The sequence below is a fragment of the Ranitomeya variabilis genome, chromosome 2 (assembly GCF_051348905.1).
Source record: "Ranitomeya variabilis isolate aRanVar5 chromosome 2, aRanVar5.hap1, whole genome shotgun sequence".
Lineage (NCBI taxonomy): Eukaryota > Metazoa > Chordata > Amphibia > Anura > Dendrobatidae > Ranitomeya > Ranitomeya variabilis.
Genome location: NC_135233.1, coordinates 278,800,014 through 278,823,620, shown reverse-complemented (window position 1 = coordinate 278,823,620; position 23,607 = coordinate 278,800,014). Strand labels below are relative to the sequence as shown.

The following is a 23,607-nucleotide window of genomic DNA, read 5'->3' as shown; positions in this document are numbered from 1 at the left end:
GTATGCCTCCAATATTGCTGAACGAACCCAATGGCAATAGTGAACGTAGAAGCTGGGAGCCAGTTACGACGACCTTCAGAGATCACAAACAGGGCATCAGATTGACAAAAGGGATCAGTCCTTGAAAAGAAGACTCGGATAGCTCTGACGGGATCCAGCTTGTAGAGGGACTTCTCCAGGAGATGGACCAGAAAGAGAGACAGAGGAGGAAGGACAATGTCTTCTCGCATAGCTCTGACGGGATCCAGCTTGTGGAGGGACTTCTCCAGTGGATGGACCAGAGAGAGACACAGAGAAGGAAGGACAAAGTCTTCATTAATGTGAAATGAAAAGATCACCTTAGGTAGGAAGAAATGAACAGGCCTGAGAACTACCTTGTCCTGATGTAGAATCAGGAATGGGGAACGGCAGGACAATGCCGCTAACTCGGAAACTCTCCTGATGGATGTAATGCAAGTAAGAAGACAACTTTCCATGACAGGAGAGAAAATGTGATGTCTTGAATGGGCTCAGCAGGAACGCGCCAAAGACAAGGCTAAAATCCCATGGAACTATAGGAAGACGATAAAGAGGTACCAGGTGGGCGACTCCTTGAAGAAAGGTCTTTACCTGGGAACGAGAAGCCAGATTTCGTTGGAAAAGAAATGACAAAAAGATAGACCCGAGTCAAGACCTGCTTGTAGAAAACCAAGAATGGAAGGAAGAGAGAAGGACATAGGGACCAAACCCTTGTCCTCACTCCACCAGAAGAAGGCCTTTCAGTATTTGTAATAGATATGCAAGGATGCTGGTTTTCTGGCCCTAATCATGGTCTGAGTGACCTGATGGGAAAAAAACAGCCTCCCTCAGAACTACGGTCTCAACGGCCATGCTGTTAAACTCAGAGACTGTGAACCCTGGTGGAAGAGGGGGCCTTGAGAGAGAGGATCTGGACGGCCTGGAAGCTTCCAGGGGGCGTCCATTAGCATGTTCACCAGGCTCTTCTTGGCCAGTCGAGCTATCAGAATTACAGGGGTCCCTTCTGCCTTTATCCTTTTCACGACTCTCGGGTCAAAGGGAGAGGTGGAAAAAAATAAGGCAGTTGGAATTGTGACCACGATATTACTAGAGCATCGCAACAGATGGCTAGCGGATCCCGGGACCTGGCTACGAACTAAGGAACCTCGTGGTTCATCTGAGACGCCATGAGGACGACATCCGGGGAGCCCCATTTCTGCATATCTGGATGAAGATGGCGGGGCTGAGCGACCACTCACCCGAAGCGAGACCCTGATGGCTCAGCAAATCGGCTGCCTGATGTTATACCCCCGGAATGTGCATGGCTGATATGGCGGAAATGTGACGTTCTACCCATCGCAGAATCCTTGCTACCTCTATCATAACCTGTTTGCTGCGAGTTCCACCTCAACGGTTTATGTAAGCCACGGCGTTGGCATTGTCCGACTGTATGCGGACCGGCTGGCTTGCAAAGAGGGTATGCCAGTGGCGAAGAGCAAAGAAAATTGCCCTGATCTCCAGGAGACTGATGGTGAGAGCGGTCTCTTCGGCGTTCCAGCGGCCCTGCACTGTGTGACGAAGAACAAACAACTCCCCAACCGAGGAGACTGGCGTCGGTGGTGATGACGTGCCACCGGAGAGGAAGGAAGAACTTTCTTCATAGGACTGATGGCGATAGCGTCACCAGGTGAAGGACTGCCTCACCTTGAGAGGTAGAAGCACGGGACCATCCGGGGAGACGGTCCTCTTGTCTGAAGATGACCAGAGGGCCAGCTGAAGAGGACGGGTATGGAAATGGGCAAAAGGAACGGCTTCCATGGCGGCAATCATTTTCCCTAGAACTCTCCTGCAAGACCGTAGGGGGAGAGAAGCTGGTCACTTGAGAGTACGGATACCCTGGCAGAGGGATGAAAACCTCTCTTTTGGAAGGAAGACACGAGCTTGGGCCGTGTCGAACCTTATACCTAGAAACACCAGGTGCTGAGCAAGGGTGAGGGAGAACTTCTCTCTGTTGATAATCCAGCCGAGATGGACCAGAGCATCCAGAGTAAAATAAAAACTCTGGTCGCAGTCTCGGCAGGACGGTTCCTTGATCAGAAGATCGTCCAAGTAGGGAAATATGAGAATCCCCTTGGAGCGAAGGATGTCCATGACCGCTGCCATGACGTGAATAGTCTTGGGAGCAGAGGCCAAGTCGAAAGGGAGGGCCGTGAACTGATAAAGATCCTCCTGGATCGCAAACCATAGGAACCTCTGATGCTGAACACAAGAAAGTGAAGAAATTCTCCCGGTTCCATGGAAGTGATTACCGAACGTAAAGACTCCGTCTTGAAAAGGCAGATCCGAACGTGACAGTTCAATCGCTTGAGGTCCAAAAACGGAAAGGAGCGGTCCGTCTTTCTTCGAGACTATGAAAAGAATAGAGTAGAACCCCGAAAACCGTTCATTCCTGGGTACGGGTATGATCACTCCTGTGTGTGGTAGGGAAAAGACGGCCTGAAGAACCCCTGGGGCCTGCGACGTCTTGGCGGGCGAGACAGAAGGAAACGTCTTCCTGGAGGGGAAGAAAGGTCGATTTTGTAGCCGGAAGTCACTATTTCTCTCGAGATAGAAGCAACCTTTTCCTATTAAAAGGACTTTAGACTTGGACCGGGGTAGGAAGGTGCTTTTCCCGCCGGTGGCATCCAAAATTATCTGATCCAGCTGATCCAGCTTGGATCCAAAAATCTAGAGCCTTGGAAGGCAAAGCCAGAGAGGCCAGAGAATGTGGCGTAGGCGTATAGCAACGATGTTGCCGTTAGCCGTGGCGGATCAACCAGCCGCATCAAAAGGAAGCGGTCACGAGATATTTGCCGACTTGGGCAATCTGATCTGCCAGATCTGGCATCTCATCCGGAGGAGCCTAGAATACCCTGACGAATCAATCTTGCCCAGGTAGACAGGGATGTTGACACCCAGGTGGAGGCAAAAATGGGAAAGAGAGAGGCGCCAGCTGCTTCAAAGGCTGACTTAGCCAATGATTCAATCTGTCTATCCGTAGAATCCTAAACAGATGCACTGTTCAGTAGAGATAAGACTGTCTTGGAAGACAGGCGAGAAGCCGGCGGATCCACAATAGGGGATTAGGGCATTTATCAACAAGGTCTGGGCTAAAGGGATAGAGAATGTGTAGCTTCTTCCTTCCTGGGAAGCACTTTTCATGGTGTTCCCAGTGTTTAGACAATCATCACAAATTCCCTGTGATTAGGGAAATTCCGGGAAGGACATTTTATCATTTTGACAGCAACGGAGTGCTCCTGAGCAGGTGCCTCGTCCTCCCTTAGGTTCAGAATTTGTGTAATTTGCCAAGATGAGGCTATTGAGCATATCTTGCATCCTTTAAGTCTGGTCCGTATATGACTCAGACTCAGAATGGGAATCCATATCCGACCCAAAAGCCACCTCCGAGGAGGGGCATGGGGTGAGGAATTGGAAAGAGCCCACTTCCTTTGCTTTGTACCCAATTTGTCCCTGTGAAGGTCGCGGTCAGGTGCGTGCGAATCACCGTGAGAGGTGTTCGGAGCACTGGTGGCAGAAGACAAATGTGGAAGTCGCTCCAGGACCTGGACCAGGGACTGAACTTTTGTCAGGTCAGAGACCGACTGTGACATGGCAACAGCCCACTCCGGAGGGAGGGGAGTGCTCTCATCCCGGGCGTTAGAGGGCTTCTGCGTAGACACGTTGTAGGAGCTGCAGGACAACCAAAAAAAAAGAAAACTGGCCTGAATGCTAGTTCTCTTTTACAGATGGCACAGGCGTCGTGGATTATAGGGACAGGAATGGGCCTCCCTGAAATAGGGCATGAGTGAGAGACTAGGGCTACTGCTGGGGAGATCTAAGCCCTTGTGAAGAGAGAGAATAACCAGTCTAGGCTGGTCCTAATTAATAACAGAGATGGCGCTGTCACTGCTCAGGCTGCAGAGTCCCCCAGATCCAGTGCAGGTTAGTGATGGATGCCTGCTGTGCCCTTTGGAGCCGGAAGTCGATGGTGACAGACACTGCACGAATCTTCACACGCCTTGCAGACAGAGACACTATGCGGGGGCGTGTCTCGGGTGACTGGGAGAGAGAAAACACACTCTCTCTTAGGCCAAGAAAACGTGCTCATTGAAGGGGGCGGGGCTAAGCGTGCGGCATGCCCTGATTGGCGTGGTTACGCGGAAGGCGACCGCTGATTGGCCGGGGCCCGGTAAGGGGGCGTGGCTATACAAGAGTCCGGGAGAAGGCCCAAAGCTGGAGGCTAAATTAACAGAGGACATGGAATTATGCGAAGCCTCGACACCTGCAGCGACAGAACCAGAAAATGGCATTAACAAAGGTACTAGTCCGGGCATGAAAATTGGCCTCGTCTGATGGTATCAGGGAGTAGGGGCCCTTCTATTGGCTATGCCGCCGGAGGAGTGCACCGGGCAGGGAGAGGCGGCCCCTTGATAGGGAAAAAAAGCGTGCGATAATTCCGCGCGCTTAATGCGTGGGTGTGGCTCTGGCCAGGACAGAAGGAGGGCATTAACGAAGCACAAGCATGAAGAAAAGATGGCCACTGTCGTTCAGTGACTCCATATTCTGTGTGGCGTCCTGTCGCGGGTAAACAGTGAGACAGGCGGGTAGCTGCGGGGGACAGGGAAAGGGACATACCTGTAAAAGGTGAGTCCCGAATACCTCTTCACTGACGAGGATCACATCAGAAGCCCTCAGGGTGGGTGAGGGTCACTGGAAACTGGGATCCTCCTTCACTCACCGTCTCCTGATGGTGCAGAAGACGGCATCAACCCCTTACAAAAAGGGGGAGGTCACCGCTGGTGACCACAGTCTTCCTCTCAGCCCTCTCCGAGGAGAGGGGTGAGGAGGGGAATAGGCAAGGACTTGCCACCAGGAATCACCCTGAAACACCCGTAAGGGTGACGGGATAAAGTCCTGCCTGCGGGTCCAAGAGTGGGCGATGCGGGTAACACCACACTGCTCTCTCGGTCGCATAAGTGTTGGAAAACAGGGTGAGACATTACACCCTTTTACCCTGAAGACGAAGAAACCTGAAAGACAAAGGAGAAAGATCAATAAAACACAACAGGTGACCTGAAAAGGAAAAGACAGATCTGGGATCAGATCCAGGTCTGCCTGTTACAGACACTAAGCTTAAACTGAGGTACTTTGTGCCTGTCAGTGGGTGTATACTGCGGAGGAGGAGCTATTTTCTCTTTTTTGCATAATGTCAGCCTCCTAGCAGCATACACCCATGGTTACCTGTGTCCCCCAATGAAGCGATAAAGAAAAGAGACCATGCGTGAAGATAGGAGTGGAGGCTTGACCCGCTGGAGCAGGCTAGTCTTCAACAAAAACCGGGGCCTAAAGTAAGGGGCACCAAGGAAGCTGCTACCAAGACCTACAGGGAGAGGATGCCGAACGAACAACGGGGGACCCTCTGGGAAGACCAGTCCTCTGAGGACATGCAGATAAGAGTACGCCCTAAGAAAAACATGAATGTAGCAAACAGAAGGGGACCAGGAATGGAGAGACATCGTCGCATAATGGCAGCAGGGGTACAGGCCAAGGTAAGCCAGTGATACTTTGCAGACTGTCCTCTCTGTCTTACGTGCCTCTACCTAAAGGATAAGAAGATTAGTACATTGTAGAAAATAACATAGGTAGACACATGTCTGAGACCCAAACCTGTCTCTGTCTGCTTCGTGACACTAAGCAAAATGGGGTAGGTAGGCCGGTGTAGCCTGCTGAGAAGCTGCTTTTCTCATTAAGTGTATTTCTTAGTGGCAGCAGCATGCTCCCATGATTTCCTGTGTCCCCAATGAAGCTCCAGAAAATATATTTATTGATAATGAGCTCAAGTCATACTGTGATGCTCTTCTGGAAAAATAGAGGAATATTCTTCAACACAGTGCAAAGCCTTGTGTGGTTTTTAGCCATTGCCATACCTTTCAATTAGTTGTTTGCCCAAAACTATTTTGGTTCCTTCCACCTTGATCAGCTCCTCGTTGTCATTGTGTATCACAGTCTTTTCCAACTCCTCTTCCTGTTCTTCAGTCATTGCAACCGGATTCGATGGAGGAGCGTTGGTTTGGTTGTACAATGGGCAAAACTTGTTGGTTCTCATATGTCCGATTGCTCCACAAGCTCCACATTTTAGCTGCATAAAAAAAAAGAAAGAAAAGAACAGATGATTGAGGATATAGGGATTTTTGTGTACTCACCGTAAAATCCTTTTCTCCGAGCCAATCATTGGGGGACACAGACCATGGGTGTATGCTGCTGCCACTAGGAGGCTGACACTAAGTGATACAAAGAAAATTAGCTCCCCCTCTGCAGTATACACCCTCCTGCTGGCTCCCAGCTAACCAGTTCTGTGCAAGTAGGAGATCAATAACAACATATGAGCATATAGCATGTCACATTATATATATGAGAGTATAGCATGTCAAATTATAAAACAAGCACAAGCTAATAATAGGGTGGGAGCTGTGTCTCTCAATGATTGGCTCGGAGAAAAGGATTTTACGGTGAGTACACAAAAATCCCTATTTCTCGTTTGCCTCACTGGGGGACACAGACCATGGGATGTCCCAAAGCAGTCCCTGGGTGGGGACAACATCAGATCAGGCCCTGTGTAACCGCTACTTACAAAAGCGACACCGCGGCCTGCAGAGTCCGCCTGCCCAGACTCACATCTGTGGAAGTCTGGGAATTATAGTGCTTCAAGAATGCATGCGGACTGGACGAACCCGGAAGCTTGCAGGCGTGCTGTGCCGATGCCTGGTGCCTAGAATCCAAGAAACCTCGATAGACAGGGAGATAGACTGACATCTAACACGGAAGGATTCCTGGATGGTGTAACAAATCCACCAAGCTAACATGGCCGATGAAACGGCTAAACCCTTCCTGTAACCGTCAGGAAGCAGTCATCATACAGTGAGGTAGCCCAAACAAAGTGTCCAACCTTCGGAAGGACGCAGTCCTCAAGACGTACCTACTCAGAGCACTCACCACGTCCAGAATATAGGGAACCCATTCTGTTATGTGGACTGGTGCCAAGAGAGATAAGGGAAGAACGATTCCCTCATAACTGTAGGAATACAATACCACCTTGGTAACAAGGGATGGGGATTGCCTGTAGACAACCTTGCCTTGATGGTAATAAGGGAAAAGGTCTGAAAGAACAGAGCGGTTAGCTCCGAAAACTCGTCAGGATGAGGAGATCGCAGAGAAAAAAGGGCGATGTTCCCTGATAGTAAAGTCTGTTCGGATCAAAAAGGAGTCTACTGTAATACTCCCAGGATCATTAAGGTCCCAAAGATCTAATGGTATGCGATAGGGAAGAACCACATGTGAAGACCCCCTGCAAGGAAGTCCATATTTGCAGTTTTGTTGCACTAAGATGGAAAAATACTAGCTCAGCAAACGAGAAAAATCCTGACATGGTCTGTGTGGATCACCTAGGATCACTGGGGCCCTTCCTGCTTCCGAAAAGATCTTGGAAGTAGTGGAAAAGGGGTGAAGGAAACTGGTACCATGGAAGAACCAGAGCATGCACTGCGATGGCTTTTGGACCTGGAGGCCGAACCATGAACTTACAGTACATTGGCGTTCAGTCTGGATGCCATCCGACCTACATCTGGAGTGCTCGAGAGAAGACAGATCTGATAGAAGATTTCCGGGTGAAGTTCCCACTCACATGAGGCGGGACCCTGACTAACTCCGCCGCCCAGAGTTCTACACCTGAGATGTGTAGTGCCGAGATCACCAGATGATACCTCGGCCATGACGCCTGACCGTGGGTACCTGCTAGATGATTGATGTATGGCACAGACGTGGGATTGTCCGATTGAATCGGATGGGGTGACCCGCCAGAAGGCAGTGGACCTGCTGTAGAACTAGCTGTGCCGTTCGGATCCCCAGAACAATGATCAGGAGGAAAGGACTGGCATCGGTAGTCACTAATAACTGGGAGAAAGGATTTTCCCTGGATAAGTAAGGAGCTCAGAGACTACCCTCTGAAAGCCTGATTGACCTGCAGAAAACGAGAGGAGCGAAGGAAACCACTTCCATTGTCGTCACCAATTTTCCTCAGAACACTTCTAGCAAATCGAATGGAATGAGGGGATGAGTGAACAAGTGCGCAAGCTCCCTGTTGAAGGGCCACGGCCTTGTCTCAAGGGAGAATCGCCAAACTTCTGGAATATTCCAGGATCATCCTCAAAAAGGATACCTGCTGGGCTGGAAATGAGGAAAAAACTTGTCTAAGTTTAGCTGCCAGCCCAGGAGAGAGAGGGTATTGCAAGAGATACAGACGACTCAGCGCCGGGCTGAAGGAGCAGCTAGAAAGTCGACCATGTAGGGCAGGACGACCACGCCTCTAGGGTGCAAGAGGAACATGACAGCCCCATAACCCTTGCGATCACTCTGTGTGCGGTAGCAAGGCCGAAGGACAAGGTCGTGATTTGAAAATGCAGTTCGCGAAAGGGAGAGCGAGAGGCGCCAATTCGGGGGGCGGGGCCACAGATGTGATGTGGGCGGAGCCTCGTGACTTCCATGAATAGGCACAAGCCGGGCCTAAATTTCTGCATCCAGCATGAGCAATACCAGCGTTGCTGAGGGAAGCGATTGCTCCCATGCCAGGGAAGAAGCGGCAAACAAGGTGAGCGGAACCGCCTTAGCGCGCCATAGTGCGAGCGCGCTTCCGGGATGCAGCCTACACATAGGCCGAAGCCGGCGGCTAAATTTTTGCAGCCGGCCGGAGCGTTACCTCAGGGAGGTGGGCCACAGGGAAGCCATGGCTGAGGCTGCCTGTCAGCATATGAATATCCCACTGCAGGGGCCCATCGCTGACTGGATCCATTCACTATCGGTGCGCGTCCTGGCATGGAGCCGCCGTGATGACTGGGTTTCAGCGTCGAGGAAAGCGCACTCTAATGTTCTGCTGCAAGTCAGGTATTGGACGGTGCAGGGATAAACCTCATGTGATGAGGGAACAGCCGCCATCTTGGACGGGCATACTAACAGAGATTGGCGTGACTCCATTTTGTCTCCTGGTCACAGGTCTGCAGAGGAGTGCTCCTGGCCTTTTCTAATGAATAAAGTTCCTTTCAGTATGTTAATGGACTGAGCACAATGTGGCAGGCAGATAGCATTTCAAAGCCTGAGTGAGGAAGCCACCCCAGCAGGGGACATAGAGGTGCTGGGGGCTTAATTAAAGCACGCATGTCAAGTGGCCACAGGATACACATCTATTATGGCCGTCCAGTCGAACCATCTCCAACATGGAATCGTGAATTATGGACACATCATCTGAGGTACCGGCTCATAAAAAAATATTCCACTCGCCCTAAAGAAATTGCGCATCTAACAGTGCGACTCCCGTGTCCGTGGGAGGTCTGAGACCCGAGATATAGGGATCAGCCTCCCACAGGGACCGAATGGGTCCAGGTTTGATCCCAGTACAACCGGCAGAACAAACCACAGGCGCTGGTACTGCCCGTGTGCTGATCCGATCATCCTGAAAGAAGTTATCCCATTTATTAGATATTGGAATAAATCTTGCAGGGAGGCAGAGGGGTGGAGATTGCTAAGCCCACCCAACTACAGGCGGAGGGACACAGCAAGGTTTAAGAGCTGAGGACACTTGGAGAGTGACACACAGAAGAAGATGACTAACTGAGGAACTACGAAAGAGGGCAGGCCAGTCAGAGGGGGGCAAGCACACGCTTTCTGGGGGCTGCCCAGCAACTAAGCTGTCTACCTGTGGAGCGCAGAGCCCCCTGGCTTCCACAAGCGACCTTCAACCTGGTAAATTGACCTCCAGCTTTATACCTTTAAGCCTTGTATTATTATTGTTATATTGTACTCTGACTGTAACTCTTGATATATTTTGATTGTATATTTCTTGTATTACCTAGTGCGCCCTTAAGGCAATTAAATCATAAATTAATTTTGGGCTGATCCTTTTACTCTGATTGCGAATCTTAGAATACCCAGCGTGGGTAACAGGGCAGTCTCCCCGGGGGCCGTTTGCTCCAGGTGCAGTTCCTTTACTGACCTGATGGACAAAGGGGGCGCCGGAGAGCTGTGCTTGTGTAGTGACGTCACGGATTGGTGACGTGGGAGGAACAGGGCTTCCTTCACACCTCAATTCACCATCCCTTTGTTAGGTAGGTGGAGAGGAACCGTCCGCCTCTTTGTGCCATCCGCATTAACAGTGGTGGGACAGTGGGGGCTGCTTGGACGCCATAGAGAGGGGCCTCTGTACATCCACGGAGTTCAGACCCCAGGTGGACAGGGCCAGTTGTCCGGCTATAGGCCTGGCTCCAGGAGAGCATACATGAAGGCAACACTATGTGCTCGCCTGCTGCTGGTGTGGGGAGATCGGGACCCGAAGGAACCGTCGCCCCTGAAGTGAGCTCAGGCATGGCTTCCCACGTCGCAGGAGAGGGTACGGGGAGGTATACTCTGCGATCTCGCCTGTTGATGATTCGGGGGAGATCGGAACCTTGAAAGGATCCGTCGCCCCCTTCACTCCGTTAATTAAAAAATTACAGAAAAGTAAAAAATAACATAAAAACGTTGGGGTCTGAATCAGACCCAAGTGCCTCCTACGGACACTAAGCAAGAACTGGTTAGCTGGGAGCCAGCAGGAGGGTGTATACTGCAGGGGAGGAGCGAACTTTCTTTGTATCACTTAGTGTCAGCCTCCTAGTGGCAGCAGCATACACCCACGGTCTGTGTCCCCCAATGAGGTGTGGGAGAAATAGGTTTAACAGCAGCTGACATTAAGTACATTAAATAAGCACCTTTACAGTATCTGTCTAGTTCATGTTCAATATCTGAGCAATTTACAATATTTCTTCCATTGACCAACCTTAAGATCTGGACGCTCCTTCATTTTCTTGGGTTTCTTCTCAGGTGGACCTCTTAATTTTTCCTTTTCTTGGTTACGTTTAAGTCTTCGCAGCTGCTCTTGGATTCTTCGCCTTTCTTTCCTCATCTCTTCACGATGTTGTTCATCAAAGAGGGCGAATTTCCGTCTTTAACACAGAGTAGCCAGGGTCACAAAACATAAAACATGTAATTTTTCACTAAAATGTAACTACATCCATAGGAGTCTCCTGAAATAGACAGCAGAAGTACTCACATAAACTCATCATCTTTAGTGCTACGGATTCGACTGTAGGCGTCAATAACAGCTGGTTTGCGCACAGTCTCACATCGGACATATTCTTTTCCATCCTCATCCCTAAATGTGCGGTAGATTTTCAGTCGACGTCCACTAGCGGCTGAATTTAAGCTGGTCACTGAAGCTGTGTCATCATCCTTGTGAGAGCCTCCTGGAGTACCTGCCCCTGTAGCCAAGAGAAGAAGTTACTGACCACATCGTGGGTCCTTACTTAAATAAATAAAAATTCAGAAAGAATCAAAAGTCCTGAAAAATGACTACTGGGTGTGCTAAATGTGACAATAGCATACAATATAGCACTCATCCTTACTCTATGAACCAGTACATGGATGTAGTCTGCAGAATGGACAGATATACTTTATTTTTCGGACTATAAGACACACCGGACCATAAGACGCACCTAGGTTTGAGAAGGAAAACAGAAAACAAATCTGAAGCAAAAAATGTGGTCCATGACACAGTGTTCTGAAGGGGGGAGCTGCGGCTGACACTGCTTTAGGGGTAAGATCCCACATCCTGGTATACATGGCCCCCATCCACCACCCTGGTATACATGGCCCCCATCCACCACCCTGGTATACATGGCCCCCATCCACCACCCTGGTATACATGGCCCTCATCCACCATCCTGGTATACATGGCCCTCCATCCACCACCCTGGTATACATGGCCCCCCATCCACCACCCTGGTATACATGGCCCCCATCCACCATCCTGGTATACATGGCCCCCATCCACCATCCTGGTATACATGGCCCCCATCCACCATCCTGGTATACATGGCCCTCCATCCACCACCCTGGTATACATGGCCCCCATCCAGCATCCTGGTATACAGTACATGCCCCCCCCCATCCTGGTATACATGGCCCCATCCTGGTAAATATGAGAGGGCCATATATACCAGGATGGTTGACATGTATACAAGGATGGTGGACATGCCCCTTCATAATGGTATACATGGCACCCATCCACCATCCTTGTATACATGATCCCCTTCATCCTGGCATACATGGCCACCATCCTGGTAAACATTGCCCTCCCCCCACCCCTTCCGAGTATACATGGCCTCATCACGCTGCACACATTAAAAGGAGATTTTTGTGTACTCACCGTAAAAAAATTTTCTCCGAGCCAATCATTGGGGGACACAGGACCATGGGTGTTATGCTGCTTGCCACTAGGAGGACACTAAGCAAACACAAAGAATGAACTCCTCCTGCAGTATACACCCCTTGACTGGCCAGTAACGACCCAGTTCGGTAGTGAAGCTGTAGGAGTATAAGAAAACCAAGACAAGTAAACTATGTCAAAACTGAGGAACAAACAACAACAAGCCAATAGGCTAACAGGGTGGGTGCTGTGTCCCCCAATGATTGGCTCAGAGAAAAAGATTTTACGGTGAGTACATAAAAATCTCCTTTTCTCCTACGCCTCATTGGGGGACACAGGACCTTGGGATGTCCTAAAGCAGTCCCTGGGTGGGGAGCAATTGCACTGCTAAAACCCCATGTACCACTGGCTTACTGATGTACCGCTGTCTGCAGAATGCGCCTGCCAAGGGCAGCGTCTGCCGAAGCCTGGGTATGAATGTGGTAGTGCTTCGTGAAAGTATGCAGACTGGACCAAGTCGCAGCTTTGCAAAGCTGTTGTGCTGACGCCTGGTGCCGAATGGCCCAAGAAGCACCGACTGACCGAGTCAAATGCACCTTAACCCCTTAAGCCCCGAGGGTGGTTTGCACGTTAATGACCAGGCCAATTTTTAACAATTCTGACCACTGTCCCTTTATGAGGTTATAACTCTGGAACGCTTCAACGGATCTTGGCGATTCTGACATTGTTTTCTCGTGACATATTGTACTTCATGATAGTGGTAAAATTTATTTGATATAACTTGCGTTTATTTGTGAAAAAAATGGAAATTTAGCGAAAATTTCGCAATTTTCCAACTTTGAATTTTTATGCCCTTAAATCACAGAGATATGTCACGCAAAATACTTAATAAGTAACATTTCCCACATGTCTACTTTACATCAGCACAATTTTGGAACCAAAATTTTGTTTTTGTTAGGGGAGTTATAAGGGTTAAAGGTTGACAAGCAATTTCTCATTTTTACAACACCATTTTTTTTTTAGGGACCACATCTCATTTGAAGTCATTTTGAGGGGTCTATATGATAGAAAATACCCAAGTGTGACACCATTCTAAAAACTGCACGCCTCAAGGTGCTCAAAACCACACTCAAGAAGTTTATTAACCTTTCAGGTGTTTCACAGGAATTTTTGGAATGTTTAAATAAAAATGAACATTTAACTTTTTTTCACACAAAATTTATTTCAGCTCCAATTTGTGTTATTTTACCAAGGGTAACAGGAGAAAATGGATCCCAAAAGTTGTTGTACAATTTGTCCTGAGTACGCTGATACCCCATATGTGGGGGTAAACCACTGTTTGGGCGCATGGCAGCGCTCGGAAGGAAAGGAGCGCCATTTTACTTTTCAATGCAAAATTGACTGGAATTGAGATGGGACGCCATGTTGAGTTTGGAGAGCCCCTGATGTGCCTAAACATTGAAACCCCCCCACAAGTGACACCATGTTAGAAAGTAGACCCCTTAAGGAACTTATCTAGATGTGTGGTGAGCACTTTGACCCAACAAGTGCTTCACAGAAGTTTATAATGCAGAGCCGTAAAAATAAAAAATCATATTTTTTCACAAAAATGATCTTTTCGCCCCCAATTTTTTATTTTCCCAAGGGTAAGAGAAGAAATTTGACCCCAAAAGTTGTTGTCCAATTTGTCCTGAGTACGCTGATATCCCGTATGTGGGGGGGAACCACTGTTTGGGCGCATGGCAGAGGTCGGAAGGTAAGGAGCGCCGTTTGACTTTTCAATGCAAAATTGACTGGAATTGAGATGGGACACCATGTCGTGTTTGGAGAGCCCCTGATGTGCCTAAACATTAAAACCCCCCACAAGTAACACCATTTTGGAAAGTAGACCCCCTAAGGAACTTATCTAGATGTGTTTTGACAGCTTTGAACCCCCAAGTCTTTCACTACAGTTTATAACGCAGAGCCGTGAAAATAAAAATTCTTTTTTTTTTTCACAAAAATGATTTATTAGTCCCCAGTTTTGTATTTTCCCAAGGGTAACAGGAGAAATTGGACCCCAAAAGTTGTTGTCCAATTTGTCCTGAGTATGCTGATATCCCGTATGTGGGGGGGAACCACTGTTTGGGCGCATGGCAGAGCTCGGAAGGGAAGGAGCGCCATTTGGAATGCAGACTTACCGTATATACTCGAGTATAAGCCGAGATTTTCAGCCCACTTTTTTGGGCTGAAATTGCCCCTCTCGGCTTATACTCGAGTCATACCGGGGGTCGGCAGGGGAGGGGGAGCGGGGGCTGTCTAAAAATACTCACCTAGTCCAGGCGCGGTCCCTGCAGGTCCCTGTCTTCCCCAGCGCCGGCAGCAGCAGCTTCAGCGTCTTCCTGCACTGAGCGGTCACATGGTCCCGCTCATTGCAGTAAATGAATATTCGGCTCCACCTCCCATAGGGGTGGAGCCGCGTATTCATTACTGTAATCAGCGGGACCATGTGACCGCTGAGTACAGGATGAAGCGCTGCGGCGTCGGAGAAGCAGGATCTACACAGCGGCAGGACCAGGTGAGTATACGGGGAGGGGAGCGCAGCGCTGCGCGATAGTCACCTGCTCCTCGTTCCGGGCGCCGATCTGTCTCCAGCAGTGACGTGGTCAGTGCGCACCCTCTGCTGAACGTCAGTGCTGGAGACAGATCGGCGCCCGGAACGAGGAGCAGGTGACTATTGAAAGTGCCGGGGGCCTGAGCGACGGAGAGGTGAGTATGCGATTTATTTTTTTTATCACAGCAAATGGGGCAAGTGTCTGTATGGAGCATCTATGGGGCCATAATGTTCCTGCAGCACTATATGGGGCCATAACATTCCTGGAGCACTATATGGGGCCATAACATTCCTGCAGCACTATATGGGGCCATAACATTCCTGCAGCACTATATGGGGCCATAACATTCCTGCAGCACTATATGGGGCCATAACATTCCTGGAGCACTATATGGGGCCATAACATTCCTGCAGCACTATATGGGGCCATAACATTCCTGCAGCACTATATGGGGCCATAACATTCCTGCAGCACTATATGGGGCCATAACATTCCTGCAGCACTATATGGGGCCATAACATTCATGCAGCACTATATGGGGCCATAACATTCCTGCAGCACTATATGGGGCCATAACGTTCCTGCAGCACTATATGGGGCCATAACGTTCCTGCAGCACTATATGGGGCCATAACATTCCTGCAGCACTATATGGGGCCATAACATTCCTGCAGCACTATATGGGGCCATAACATTCCTGCAGCACTATATGGGGCCATAACATTCCTGCAGCACTATATGGGGCCATAACATTCCTGCAGCACTATATGGGGCCATAACGTTCCTGCAGCACTATATGGGGCCATAACGTTCCTGCAGCACTATATGGGGCCATAACGTTCCTGCAGCACTATATGGGGCCATAACATTCCTGCAGCACTATATGGGGCCATAACATTCCTGGAGCACTATATGGGGCCATAACGTTCCTGCAGCACTATATGGGGCCATAACGTTCCTGCAGCACTATATGGGGCCATAACATTCCTGCAGCACTATATGGGGCCATAACATTCCTGCAGCACTATATGGGGCCATAACGTTCCTGCAGCACTATATGGGGCCATAACATTCCTGCAGCACTATATGGGGCCATAACATTCCTGGAGCACTATATGGGGCCATAACGTTCCTGCAGCACTATATGGGGCCATAACATTCCTGCAGCACTATATGGGGCCATAACATTCCTGCGGCACTATATGGGGCCATAACATTCCTGCGGCACTATATGAGGCCATAACATTCCTGCGGCACTATATGGGGCCATAACATTCCTGGAGCACTATATGGGGCCATAACGTTCCTGCAGCACTATATGGGGCCATAACATTCCTGCAGCACTATATGGGGCCATAACATTCCTGGAGCACTATATGGGGCCATAACGTTCCTGCAGCACTATATGGGGCCATAACATTCCTGCAGCACTATATGGGGCCATAACATTCCTGCAGCACTATATGGGGCCATAACATTCCTGCAGCACTATATGGGGCCATAACATTCCTGCAGCACTATATGGGGCCATAACATTCCTGCAGCACTATATGGGGCCATAACATTCCTGCAGCACTATATGGGGGCCATAACGTTCCTGCAGCACTATATGGGGCCATAACATTCCTGCAGCACTATATGGGGCCATAACATTCCTGCAGCACTATATGGGGCCATAACGTTTCTGCAGCACTATATGGGGCCATAACGTTTCTGCAGCACTATATGGGGCCATAACGTTCCTGCAGCACTATATGGGGCCATAACATTCCTGCAGCACTATATGGGGCCATAACATTCCTGCAGCACTATATGGGGCCATAACGTTTCTGCAGCACTATATGGGGCCATAACGTTTCTGCAGCACTATATGAGGCCATAACGTTTCTGCAGCACTATATGGGGCCATAACGTTTCTGCAGCACTATATGGGGCCATAACGTTTCTGCAGCACTATATAGGGGCATAATGTTTGTGCAGCACTATATGGGGCAAGTGTCTGTATGGGGCCATAATTAACATTTGTAGGGCACTAAGGCATATGGGGCAAGTGTCTGTATGGAGCATCTTATAGGGCCATAACGTTTGTGCAGCACTATAAGGGGCAAATATCTTTATAGAGCATCTTATGGGGCCATAATCAGCATTTGTGCAGCATTATATTGGGCAAATGTGTCTATGGAGCATCTTATGGAGCCTTTATTAACCTTTATGCAGGATTATATGGGGCATATTTTAATATGGAACATCTTATGGGGCCATAATGAACAGTATGGAGCATTATATGGGGCTCCTGATTCAATATGGATATTCAAAGACACTTAACCTACTGATGTCTCAATTAATTTTACTTTTATTGGTATCTATTATTACTTTTGACATTTACCGGTAGCTGCTGCATTTTCCCCCCTAGGCTTATACTCGAGTCAATAAGTTTTCCCAGTTTTTTGTGGCAAAATTAGGGGGGTCGGCTTATACTCGAGTATATACGGTAGATGGATTGGTCTGCAGGCGTCACGTTGCACTTGCAGAGCCCCTGATGTACCCAAACAGTACAAACCCCCCACAAGTGACCCCATATTGGAAACTAGACCTCCCAAGGAACTTATCTAGATGTGTTGTGAGAACTTTGAACCCCCAAGTGTTTCACTACAGCTTATAACGCAGAGCCGTGAAAATAAAAAATCCTTTTTTTTCCCACAAAAATGATTTTTAGCCCCCCAAATTTTTTTTTTCATAAGGATAACAAGAGAACTTGGACCCTAAAAGTTGTTGTCCAATTTGTCCCGAGTACGCTGATACCCCATATGTTTGGGCGCACGGGAGAGCTCGGAAGGGAAGGAGCACGGTTTTACTTTTTCAACGCATTATTGGCTGGAATTAAGATTGGACGCCATGTCGCGTTTGGAGAGCCCCTGATGTGCCTGAACAGTGGAAACTCCCCAATTCTACCTGAAACCCTAATCCAAACACACCCCTAACCCTAATCCCAACGGTAACCCTAACCACACCCCTAACCCTGACACACCCCTAACCCTAATCCCAACCGTAAATGTAATCCAAACCCTAACTTTAGCCCCAACCTTAACCCTATCTTTAGCCCCAACCCTAACCCTAACTTTAGCCCCAACCCTAACCCTAACTTTAGCTCCAACCCTAGCCCTAACCCTAGCCATAACCCTAGCCATAACCCTAGCCCTAATCCTAATGGGAAAATGGAAATAAATACATTTTTTTAATTCTATTATTGTTCCCTAACTAAGGGGGTGATGACGGGGGGTTTGGTTTACTTTTATAGCGTTTTTTTATATCGGATTTTTATGATTGGCAGCTGTCACACACTAAAAGACGCTTTTTATAGCAAAAAAATTTTTGCGTCTCCACATTTTGAGACCTATAATTTTTCCATATTTTGGTCCACAGAGTCATGTGAGGTGTTGTTTTTTGCGGGACGAGTTGACGTTTTAATTGGTAACATTTTCGGGCACATGACATTTTTTGATCGCTTTTTATTCCGATTTTTGTGAGGCAGAATGACCAAAAACCAGCTATTCGTGAATTTCTTTTGGGGGAGGCGTTTATACCGTTCCACGTTTGGTAAAATTGATAAAGCAGTTTTATTCGTCGGGTCAGTACGATTACAGCGATATCTCATTTATATCATTTTTTTATGTTTTGGCGCTTTTATACTATAAAAGCTATTTTATAGAAAAAATAATTATTTTGGCATCGCTTTATTCTGAGGACTATAACTGTTTCATTTTTTTTTGCTTATGATGCTGTATGGCGGCTTGTTTTTTGCAGGACAAGATGACGTTTTCAGCGGTACCATGGTTATTTCTATCCATCTTTTTGATCACGTGTTACTCCACTTTTTGTTCAGCGGTATGATAATAAAGCGTTGTTTTTTAGCTCGTTTTTTTTTTTTTGTTTAACTAGTGGGACAGTTTTATAGGTTGGGTCGTTACGGATGCGGCGATACTAAATATGTGTACTTTTATTGTTTTGTTTTTTTTTTATTTAGATAAAGAAATGTATTTATGGGAATAATATATATATTTTTTTTACACATGTGGAATTTTTTTTTTTTTTTTTTACACATGTGGAATTTTTTTTAAACTTTTTTACTTTGTCCCAGGGGGGGACATCACAGATCGCTGATCTGACAGTTTGCACAGCACTGTGTCAGATCAGCGATCTGCTGACAGCGTTGCAGGCTTACCAGCGCCTGCTGTGGACCCGGAAGTACTCCCTGCAGTACCCGGATACAGCCCCGCGGCCATTTTGGATCCGGGGACTGCAGGGAGGAGACGCTCGGTACAAGGTGAGTACATCGCCTTGTACCGATCGTCTCCGGGAAGCACGCAGGGAGCCCCCTCCCTGCACGATGCTTCCCTGTACCGCCGGTACACTGCGATCATGTTTGATCGCAGTGTGCCGGGGGTTAATGTGCCAGGGGCGGTCCGTGACCGCTCCTGGCACATAGTGCCGGATGTCAGCTGCGATAGTCAGCTGACACCCGGCCGCGATCGGCCGCGCTCCCCCTGTGAGCGCGGCCGATCGCATATGATGCACTATCCCGTCACTGGGAATTAAGTCCCAGGTCACCTTGACGGGATAGTACGTCATATGGGATTAAGGGGTTAATCCCTGCTGGCACAGAGGTGTTCCTGACGCGGTAGGATTCCTGGATAGTGGAGCGAATCCACTAGGCTAGAGTGGCCTTTGAGGCGTCCAGACCTTTCCTGTGTCCCTCCGGGAGCACGAAAAGGACATCCGACTTACGGAAGGGAGCCGTTTGAGATATATACCGCCGAAGAGCTCTAACTACATCAAGAGTATGGAGAGCTTTCTCGATACGATGGGTTGGTGGCGGGCAGAATGACGGCAAGACAATGTCCTCATTCAGGTGAAAAGAGGAGACGACTTTAGGCAGGATAGAGAGAGAAGTCCTTAGAACTGCCTTGTCTGAGTGAGAAATCAGAAAAGGGGGTCGGCAAGAGAGCCGCCAACTCAGAGACTCGCCTGATTGACGGAATCGCCACTAGAAAGACCACCTTCCATGAAAGGAGGGTGAGAGACATGTCCTGCAATGGTTCGAAAGGGGCCTCCTGAAGAACTCCGAGAACCAAGTTAAGATCCCATGAAGCCAATAGCATTCTATAGGGAGGGACCACCCGGGAAACTCCTTGGATGAACGTCTTAACCGGCAGTCTGAAAGCGATCTTTCGTTGGAGAACTGACAATGCGAAAACTTGTCCCTTGAGTGAGGCTAGGACAAGGCCTGACTCCAAACCTGACTGGAGGAACTCCAGAATGGACGGAATGGAAAACACCAGAGGAGAATTTCCATGCGCAGTGCCCCATGAAAAGAAGGTGCCCCAGGTGTGACGATAAATGCGCATGGATACGGGTTTCCTAGCACGAATCATGGTAGAAGAAACCCCTGGAGAGAATCCGGCTTGGGCTAAAATCCAGGATTCAACAGCCATGCCGTCAAAGACAGGGCCCTGGAGTTCTGGTGGCAAAACGGGCCCTGTGAGAGAAGATCCATGCCTTCTGGAACCCGCCAGGGAACGTCGGCGACCATTTGGACAAGTTCCGCGTGCCAAGTTCGGTGCGGCCAGTCCGGCGCGACGAGGATCACCGGTCTCCCCTCTGCCCTGATCTACTTGATGACTCTCTGGAGCAGAGGAAGAGGCGGAAATATGCACAGCAGGTGGAACCGATGCCACGACGGGACCAGAGCATCTGCTCCGATGGCGCAAGGATCGCGGGATCGAGCAATGAACTGGGGAACCTGGTTGTTTAGCCTGGAGGCCATGAGATCCACATCCGGCGTCCCCCAGCGAAGAAAAATCTGCTGGAAGACTTCCGGATGGAAGGACCACTCGCCCGAGGCAAGACGTTGGCAACTGAGGAAGTCCGCTTCCCAATTCTCCACACCTGGTATGTGGATCGCTGAGATGAGCGAATGATTGGTCTCGGCCCAGCATAGAATGTGGGAGACTTCGCGCATGGCCGCCCTGCTGCGGGTTCCTCCTTGCCGGTTGATATACGCCACGGCCATGGCGTTGTCGGATTGGATTCTGATGGGGTGTCCTGCGAGAAGGTGGTGAAAATTGCGTAAGGCAAGTGTGATCGCTCGAATCTCCAAGATATTGATTGGGCGACGCGACTCTCGCGTGGACCAACGACCCTGTGCCGTGTGGTGATTGAAAACTTCGCCCCAGCCCAAAAGGCTGGCATCGGTGGTCACCACTAACCAGCGCACTGGGAGAAAGGACTTCCCTTGGTTCAGGGAGGAATGTAGCGTCCACCACCTGAGGGTTTTCCTGACCTGTGGGGATAGGCGAAAACGACGGTTGAGGGAAAACGGACTCCTGTCCCAGGCTACCAGTAGCACCTGTTGCAGGGGACGGAGATGGAACTGCGCAAATGGAACTGCTTCCATTGCCGCAACCATTTTCCCGAGGATGCGCATCGTGAAGCGAATGGAGTGAGAGACTGGGCGGGAGAGCTTGCGCGCTCCCAGTTGTAAAGGACAAGACCTTCTCTGGAGGGAGAATGACTAACCCGCGAGAAGAGTCCAGAATCATGCCCAGGAAGCAGATTTGCTGAGCCGGCACCGGAGATGATTTGTCGAAGTTGATTTTCCAACCCAGGTGAGAAAGAGAATCCACGGTGATACTTACAGACTCCTCGCAGGCAGAATGGGATGGCCCTTTGATCAATAGGTCGTCCAGATACGGAAGAACTACCACTCCCCGAGCGTGAAGAATGGCCATGACAGCTGCCATGACCTTCGTGAAGACTCTGGGGGCAGTGGCGAGGCCGAAGGGCAAGGCCACAAACTGGAAGTGTTTGTCCTGGACTGCAAAGCGCAGGAACTGCTGATGAGAGGGAAAAATCGGGATGTGGAGATAAGCATCCTTGATGTCTATGGATGCAAGGAACTCTCCTTTTTCCAGGGACGCGACAACGGAACGGAGCGAGTCCATCCTGAAGTGTCGAACCCGTATGAACTTGTTTAACAGCTTGAGGTCTAGTATGGGCCGTAGAGTCCCGTCCTTCTTTGGGACTACGAATAGGTTCGAGTAAAACCCTTTGAACCTTTGGTCTCGAGGGACCGGAACGATGACACCGTCCCTTCGAAGTGCCTGTATGGCCTGCAGAAGATGTGACTCTCTTGATTTGGGGGGAGAGGACTGGAAGAAACATGGGGGGGGGGGGGGGATGGAAGAAAACTCGAGTTTGTATCCGGAGGACACGAGCTCTCTGACCTACTCGTCGTGGACGACCGAGAGCCAATTTTGACGGAACTAAAGAAGACATCCGCCTACTTTGTCGGCATCCGCCGGACACGTCGACAAGTCATTGTGTAGAAGGTTTAATGGATGCGGATGCCTTCGGGCCAGAAGGTCTCGGTCTGGGCTTCCAGGAACGGTTAGGTCTGTATGAGATCTGGGGATTCCTGTCTCCACGCCGTCCCGAGCCAGGGGAAGAGGATGACCAACTGGAGTTATTACGAAAGGACCGGAACCGAAACTGTTGTTGATTCCGAAAGGATCGGGTAGGTTTCTGCTGAGGAAGAAATTTACTCTTCCCTCCGGTAGCGTCAGAAATGATTTGGTCTAGTTTCTCCCCAAATAAACGGCCAGGATGGTAAGATAAAGAAGTCAACGACATTTTAGAAGCAGAATCTGCTCGCCAATCGCAGAGCCACAAAGCCCTCCTGATGGAGATGGCATTTGCGGCCGCTTGCGCTGCGCAATTAGCCGCATCTATGGAAGCGTTAACTACGAAGTCTCCGGCCTGAGATATCTGGTTAGCGAGTCTGGCCGCCTCTGGGGGAAGATTACTGCCGTGGACGGTAGAGGTTAACACCTCTGACCCGGCAACCATTGCCTTAGCCACCCAGGTAGCAGCAAAAGACGGAAGGAGTGCTGCTCCTGAGGCCTCAAAGACTGAGAGAGCCAGGTAGTCAATTTGACGGTCAGAAGGGTTTTTGACCGATGAGCCGTCGGACAGAGACAGGATTGTTTTAGATGCGAGACGCGATACGGCAGGATCGACAGAAGGAGAGAGAAGCAACTCCTTCATTAGGTCCTTAGAGAAGGGATATTTAGCTTCCGTGGCCTTTTGAGCCGTAAATCGCTTATCCGAGTGTTCTCTATGTTTTTGGACAATGTCCTTAAACTCAGGGTGATTAGCAAATATCTTTTGGACGCGTTTAGTCTTTTTAAAAGACACGACGTGTTCCGAGTGGATACAGATTCCTCGTCCACCATTAGTGTTTTGTTGACTGCCTCAATAAGGGAGTCAAGTGTCTCCTGACCGATAGAGGAGTCTTGGGTTAAAGATTCCTCCGACTCGTATTCCGAGTCATGTACGCTGCGACCCTCGGGGGAAGGGGAGCGAGAAGTTGAGCTTGCAGATGCTGAAGCTCGAGTGTGTACTGGGGATGAGACATGGGTTCTTTTTCTGGAATCCCGGGATTCCCGTAGTACCGTATGCCCCCTGTGGTCGGACGGCCCCATACCGGCGCCAGATTCCGTCGCGGTCGACGGAGGAGACTTCTGGCTTAGGGAAGATCCCCGGAAAGAGTCCAATGCCTTGGCCAAAGAATCCATAGAACGTGACAGGGAAGCGGCCCACTCAGGAGGGTTAGGCTCGACGGGATCAGTG

General features: G+C 49.4%; 1 protein-coding gene across 1 annotated transcript in view; it reads right to left on the bottom strand.

Moving 5' to 3' along the window:
- TAF1 (TATA-box binding protein associated factor 1) overlaps positions 1-23,607 on the bottom strand; it is a 75,643-nt gene that overhangs the window by 30,616 nt on the left and 21,420 nt on the right. Inside the window, exons 24-26 of the mRNA XM_077285006.1 lie at positions 11,171-11,378; positions 10,898-11,063; positions 5,964-6,175 (exon numbers count right to left, since the gene is read on the bottom strand). Of these exons, the coding sequence (XP_077141121.1) occupies positions 5,964-6,175; positions 10,898-11,063; positions 11,171-11,378 (586 nt within the window). The remainder of the gene's footprint in view (positions 1-5,963; positions 6,176-10,897; positions 11,064-11,170; positions 11,379-23,607) is intronic.